The sequence below is a fragment of the Anopheles aquasalis genome, chromosome 2 (assembly GCF_943734665.1).
Source record: "Anopheles aquasalis chromosome 2, idAnoAquaMG_Q_19, whole genome shotgun sequence".
NCBI classification, from domain to species: domain Eukaryota; kingdom Metazoa; phylum Arthropoda; class Insecta; order Diptera; family Culicidae; genus Anopheles; species Anopheles aquasalis.
In genome coordinates this window covers 38,055,001-38,062,500 of record NC_064877.1, presented here as the reverse complement: position 1 = coordinate 38,062,500, position 7,500 = coordinate 38,055,001, and the positions used below count along the sequence as shown (strand labels likewise).

Here is a 7,500-nt window from a genome sequence, read left to right as displayed (position 1 = left end):
AATTAAAATTTCATTAGAACCAACGCACCTATGAGGACGACTGCGTTGAATGTCTGCATGTCGGAACTGTATCAGCACCACCACCATCTCCCTGTGCGCGTACGTGAATGATTCTTAGTGATTGATACAAACCGGTAGATGGTACCTGGTACACTGTGAATGTCTCAACAACCGTATCCAAAGTATCCAGTGCATTCACACACCCCCAATGCACCCCCGCACCCTTTCACATCGTATCATCTTACAGTGGGAAGCAGCATGTTGCCCAGCAGCCGGGTTTTGTCAAGCGAAGCGAGCTATAGCGTGGTATGTGATGCGGGGAGATCTTCATCATCCTTTGTCAACGGTGTCCGCGGCATGTTCTGCCGAGCCACGACCGACCGGTACCGACCACTTGTACACGCGATCTAATTAAAAAGAAAGATGTCTCCACATGAGCCGTGAGCCGTGGCATGCATCGGTATCGTCGGCCAAGAGTGGCAAGAATGCCTTAGCGCTCACGGCATGCGCTGGAGGGCAATTAGTTCTATTCAATCATACCTGCCTGCCTGCCTGCCTGCCTGCCTGCCAGCTACAGACGACGATGTGAAGAGCTCTCTTCTCTTTCTCTATCTATTTTCTGTATCTTTTCGTTCGCAATCTTTTCTTGCGGATGGGCGGATGAGCACCAATTAGCGCGAAGTGCGAGCGTCCAACGTCGTGACCAACTGGCGTGGCAATGGCGTTCTCGGTTTCGCGATGCAAGTCATCAAGATGCTGCTGATAGGACTTACTATATTGTTTGCTTTAAAATTGTCTCTGTGCGTACATGGCATTCACGACATGGCCACGAGTTGCCACGCACTCACTGCTCACAGGCGGCGGACAGGTGGATTGACAATTCCCAATGGGCTTCACCACCGCGATTCTCAAGCACTCCAACGGCAGCTCCACACGTTGCCTCACGTTTATGAGCCCCACCGCCACCATGCGCCCCGGCCAGTGCGCTCGTCCATTTGGCAGAACGCACACCACGAGCACCACCACACCAGGTGAATCAATTACAGAAGTCGGATGAGGGTTATGCAGACAAGAATGCAGGCACAAGGGAAGCCTGGCGGAAGATGACACCAAAACTGTCGCTCGGGGACATTGAACCGCCGTACGAGGGATCGGTGGTTGGGGCACGGGTTAATTGAGTTCCCGGATCCGGCACCAGAACGAGCCGGGGACCCGGGAGTATATAAAAAACAAGATTTAACGGTGGCCAAACCACCCACCAGTACGGGCCCCGCAGCGGAATAACAACATAAACCACCACCTTCGTCTGCCACTGCTCCGCACCCATCCCCCCAACGGTGAACGGGGGGAATCACGAAGGAATGTTTTTGCGTAATTCGCGAGACACTCGCTTGCCCGTTTGCTCGCTCGCTCGCGGTGGTTTCGGTCCCGCGGGGCCAACAAGGAACTTGCAATGAAAATTTTAAGCATCCATATTTCCTTTAACCCTTACCACTGCCCCCCTCGGAGCGGGGGAGGGAGGGTGGTTGGATTGATGGTTTGGGTTTCGACGCACCATCGCGGCGCTTCTCGCGGTTCTCTCATAAAGACCCCCCCCCCCCCCCTTCCTGGTGGAGCAACCGGAACGCACGCACGCACTCGGTACTCCAAGTGAAATCCTCTTAAAAGCCTCCCGGCGTTCAAGAGCGCGCGGTCACACACGCAGCTATAGACACACAGGCACAGGATAGCAGGCAGGAAACAGAGTAACGTCCGGAACGTGCCATTATTTTGAAGTCACACGACAGAGAGACGAAGGCAGAGAGAGGCTGAGAGAAAGAGAAAGATTTGCTGTCGCTCTTGCAGCAGCCAGGTTGCAACTCTGGCCTCGGATCAAGGCCCCGCTGGAAGGGACCTTGATGGCCATAAAGGGTACCGAGCACACGAACGTGCGCACGATGGCCACGCGAGACACACGCCGTCAAGGGTGTCATACTGTCGAGTGTGACGTCTCTGTGTGCGTGGCTGAGGCGACTCTACGACATCTTTGGACACCGCTGGTGGCACTCCCGTCAGCACGCGCTTCGGACATGACTAATCATTGCTGTTGTCACTGTGACACTATGATGGAATCCCCGCTTCCAGTGTCCGTTGACGGAGTGCTGCAGAACGCTGGCAGCTATTACCAAGATGCGGACTTTTCTGCGGGCTGGCTGGTGTCTGTAAACACCTCCATATCGAGGGTGAAGGAACGCTTCGGTGTCTTTCGCTGGCTCCGGTCACGGCACCGACTGAAAATAAGCTCATCCCAACCCGGCTCCCTGGCTGGGTGGCTGTCTGCTGTGTGACTTTAATTGAAGTGACGTTTTCTACTGTGCAGGAGACTCTCGAAACCGAATGTTGATGGTAGCCATAAAGGGGAGGAGGTATCTCTTCCTCTTTCCTGATCTTCTTGGCTGATGTTTGATGTGTTTTAGCCGCGAAGAGAAGCATCACGCTTTTGTTGTTGCATTTCCACCAGTCCAGGACCGTTGGTTGTCCAGCGAGAAGATTGCACTGCAAGTACAACAAGCGATATTAGTTTTACCCGATCGGAGGCATTTTTTGTGTTTTCTATGGGAAATAAATGCTCTCTTTGTTGCTAAAATAGGCGACAAAGTTTTGGAAATGAACTACCAATTGTAACTTTGCAGATTTGCAAATAAATTGCTGAGGGATTTTGAAAAAGAAATCTGAAGATCACTTGATACCAACTGTTTATTTAAAGTATATTCCCTCGTCAAATAGACCACGCAAGGATTGCTTGCGGTCTTACCAAAGGGAAGCTTTGCCTGTTTACAGAAGGTTTGCCAGATGAAAGACAAGTTCTTCGGCGCTTGTGATAATCTAAAAACATTTGCATTTCACTTCTAGTCGCAACTTAATGCCTTTGCAAAATCAGAGTTTCGGAAGTGTGCTTTTGATTTTCGATTGAACATTTCACTTCCTTGGAGTTGACATATGCTCACAGTGCTCTTGAGATCACTTGACCGCTTTCTTTTCGAATCTACTGCAACAGACCTGCACTGCAGTAAACATATTCCTGCGTTTAGCTTTCTGTCATCGAAATGACCATCTCGCAACCAATTACCACAATTATTTGCGCCGTTTGTTTGCCTAACAAATTAGTATCGAGTAAGAAAAACAAACGGCATTACTTTCCCATCTTTTGCCCAATGATACATCCTCGCATCTACTCGAAATCGAGGTGTTTAATCGAATCGTTTGCCTTCCAATTAGCACCAACCATTTGAAATCAAACCAGTATCAGGTTGAGGATTGTTCTGCCAACTGTGCTGCTACTGGCACGTGGGCTCCGAGCATTGTGTGTGTTGTTGAGCGAGAGAGCGAGAGAGGTTAGCGAAATGGTGATGGATGTTGATTCAAAAGTTAGGACCCAACCCCGGTCCTAAAGCAGGGAAAGGTAAACAAGGGCCTCGGGACTGAATAACCGGTCCAGAGCAAACCATTTTCGACCGCAGCCCAACTCTGCTCAACTGAAATGATTTCGGAAAGCGCCGAAGCTGCTGCGTTCCATCGAATCGAGATTGTATCATTAACCTTGACCGAAGGAAGGAAGGGAGGGTGCGAGGGTTAATGAATTTTATGAACCCCCGCCCTCCTCCACGACCTCTCCATACCACGTCAGCCACGCATCGAACTCGCACTCCAAAGCGAACCGTAGTTTTTGTCGGAAATTATCGAAAAACGAAAGGGCATCCGTGCCAATGGTGCCCCCGCCGCCCTGTGGCGTTTAGACTTTCGGTTGGCACCACTCGAGTGAATTCATTCAAGCAGCGTTGGGATTGCAACAATACATCAAACGGTGGCGTGAACCTATGAAAAGAAACTTGCAACTTACTTCCCAGGAGCGCAGGAGCGCAGGAGGGTTCTATCAATGATATCTATGGCGCGTGCTAGATAGCCCCCGGATAGAGAAAAAGAGAGAAAGACAGAAGGTAGCTCGTGATATGCACGTCCAGATCGGAACGGCATGTTGTTTCTCCGTGGAACTGGCAGTAAAGTAAGAGCCGAAGAAAAGGTGCAACTAGTTTGTTTAAGAATACAAACTAGCAATCCACAACAGCCCGACGAAACAAAGATCTCCGAGGAACGAGGGAATAACTTTTCTTTAACATCGTTTGGCCACAGGCGCGCAGACGGTCGACGGGAAGCGCAAGTTATGAATCCAACCAAACTAACTTTTGCCATTTTGTGCATCAAACCTTTCGGTCACGTTGGTTGGTTTTGCACAACTCTGGCTAGCGTTAAATATAATTAGTAGTAGTTTACAAGTGGCGTATGTTTGTAGATGATTTTTATACAGTAAACACATACACCAACATACTCTCACAAACAAACTAAGCTAGAGAGTGCATTTAGAATGATGATAATGCAGCTGATGAACTCACTGAGCAACGATTGCAATTCAACCTCAAAGTGTCTAGTTCGCGAGGTGGAATTGATGGGATTTCCACGAATGGTTCTCCTCCTCTCGTGGACGTCATTGAAGAAGACGACTTTGTATCTTTCCGCTAGGTAGCAAACTGTGCCGCTTGAGCTCCTTAATACACTGCCACTGTGTATGTGTGTTGATCATCTTCTCGGAACCAACAATGGCCTTCAGCAGCAACAGCAGCCGCAGCAGCAGCAGCAGAACATCCTGGTCGAAAGACCGATCAACTCCACTTCCAACTTCACCGACGACCATAAATCAATCGATAACCCCGATGGCGGACACAGCACACAGCTCCCTCACTCCTCTGGAGTGTGTTATCGCGGGTCTCCCTTTTTGCTGCTCCTTTTACACACTCTCTCTCTCTCACTAGCGCACTCTTTCTCTCTGTATCTCTCCCTCTCTTTCTTTCTTTTTCTATGTCTTCCAGACGTACTTCCTTCTGCACTCGATATATCATCCGGCACTGCAACCAACTCCATCTATCCCAACTTTTATCCCTCCGACCTCATCGAAGATCCCCCACCGACCAGCACCTATCCGTACTTCCTGTTTCCTTCGCGCAAGTACCCACCGTCCGCGTTCGGGTCCGCGCACATTTACAGCGCCAGCGTCGACTACATTAATCTCCCCGACGCCACTGGTCCGGGGCCCGGTACCATCGCGGGTAACGGCACCAGCTTGGACCAAGATCAGTCCTCCTCTTCCTCTTCCTCTTCCTCCTCCAATGTGTATCGCTTGCCACACAACCAGGGCCACAATGCTCGCACTAGATATGAGAATCACAATTTTGACCCCGGCACCAATAGCACCAACAACAGCATTATGATGCACCACACCAAGCACCCCAGTAGCACCATCTATGGCACTTCGCACAGTACCCATAATGCACCACCGATCGCTGGCAGCGAGGCACGTGAGCACCAACAACAACACCACCAGGCGCCATCATCGCCACAACCGCACGATCAGTACCGCCAGCACCAGGCACCGGGCAGCCCGCAGCAACAGCACCATCAGCACCATCATCCCCCACTGCACCATCATCTGGAGGGACGCTGGGACAGCATGTACGTTCCAGCCGACCTCCAGCAGCAACCGGACACGGGTGAGAACTCGTTAGCACTTCTTTCGTTTCTTTCGTTTGCTCTTCCTTCTTCTTTTTCTTCTTCTTGCACGCCTGTTTGTTTGCACTACTGCAGCAGCACTCTCGCTCGGGCAATATTGAGTGGCGGCGCATTCGAGTTGATCCGCTCAGCATCATCCTGGGCCGGCTCTCCAACCGTATCTACCATTTTTGCTGTTTATTTATTTCTTCCGCGTCAAATAGTTGTCAAAAGAGAGAGAGAGTGGGAGAGGAAAAGGAAGATACAAGACAGTCTCAGATGGCGTCATTCAATCGAGCCAATCGAGCGACAGACCTACTTGGAGCCAGATGACAGCGAGATCAACTCGAACCCGCAAATGCACACATGCTCCGAACCCATTCAAATGTAATCACCTGCACCACTCGACCGCAAATTTAGGGATCGATTATTAGGGATGTCCCTTTAATGCACCCGCAAAACACTTCGACCGCACCTTCGTCTTCTGTACCTTCACCACTCTATAGACTCACCAGACGCACGCAAGCATGTGGCACCGACTCACTCACTCACTCACTCACTCGCTCACGCAATGCATTTCGCGGCGCACGGACATCGCCATCATCGCCGAAGCATAAACGAACTCTTTCTTCCTTTAGCTTTACAGGTCAGTGTACATCACCAAAGTGCGCAGAGTGTGATTTTAGTTGATTTGATTTGATCTCCGGCCATCGGGAATACAGGATGGATGATGATTTCATTAGAAACAACGCGGTCGAACGAACAAAACACTGGGCGCCTCCATTATCGCCGTACGCGCTGGATGGAGGCGCCCTTGTTCGGGCCTCCAGTGCGCGCCATTATATGCCCATCACATGCTCAATCTGCTCTCGGCGACAGCGGGTGCATTGTCACTTGGCCAATTACACCGCCTGGTGTACTCCGTCTTAATGACTGACATTTAAACTCCTTCGTTGGCGTCGGCATCGTGTTGGTGTATCGGCGTATTTCCGATCCGTATCTTGATGTCGGTTAATCGATTCCATTTGTCGTTTGCCCCCTCTGTTCCCCTGTGCTCTCTCTCTATCTCTCTCTCTCTCTCTCTCTCTCTCTCTCTCTCTCTCTCTGCATGTGCGATTGGCCAGCGGTTAATGAATTGATTACACCTTCGAACGGAATAATAGTATCGGTTCGCGTGTTGCGCGGTCGCGTCATCCCATTCACCCTAACGCGGTGTCATTATGTTTCCTTCAACCCTCCCCCCCCCCTCCCTCTCACTCTTCTTAGAGGTGGTTAGTGCCGTATCATTACCGTAAACCAATCCATGCGGCTGGTTTGACTTGTCCGGATCATTTAAAGCTAGTTAAACATTGGCCTGTTCGTGGCAGAGCATCCGCTATCACATTAAATATGGCGCCAGAGGCCATGATACGTGATGGTTTGCGCGCAATAGCGAGCAATAGTGGCTGACGGCCACAACGCCTCATTACAAAACCGGATCGAGCGCGCAATGCTTCAACATAATTTACTTTTACAATTTCAAAACCCACCAACCACTCTCTTTCCTTTCAATAAATAACGGGTGATGTGCCAGCCTGGCATGGCAAAATAATTAACCAAACCCCCCCCCCCCCCCCCCGGCGTACAGGGCAAACCAGGGGAGATACAAGGAGGATACGGTCCCAAAACATGGCTGACCACATTACGACCACAGTTGCTGCCAGTCAGCCGCAGGTCCTGTTTGCTGCCACACAACGCCAACCGGCAGGGATGAACGCTTTGGAAATTAACATTTAAAAATGATAATTCACAAACGGGGGAGCAATTACTTTATAAATTATTTTCAAATAAACTACCGCGTCCCCCAAGCCACCCCTAACCAATTCACTTCACTGAAACTGCGCCACGGTCCGAGCAGTAGCGGCAGCAACAGGAATTATG

At 50.4% G+C, this 7,500-nt stretch overlaps 1 protein-coding gene across 3 annotated transcripts in view; it reads left to right on the top strand.

Moving 5' to 3' along the window:
- LOC126571309 (uncharacterized) overlaps positions 1–7,500 on the top strand; it is a 148,510-nt gene that overhangs the window by 126,755 nt on the left and 14,255 nt on the right. For 2 of the 3 annotated variants that reach the window (XM_050229694.1, XM_050229695.1), the window contains exon 7: positions 4,905–5,582. The exons of the other annotated variant lie outside the window; for it this stretch is intronic. In XM_050229694.1, coding sequence (XP_050085651.1) covers positions 4,905–5,582 — 678 coding nt within the window. The remainder of the gene's footprint in view (positions 1–4,904; positions 5,583–7,500) is intronic. 3 annotated transcript variants of the gene reach the window in all.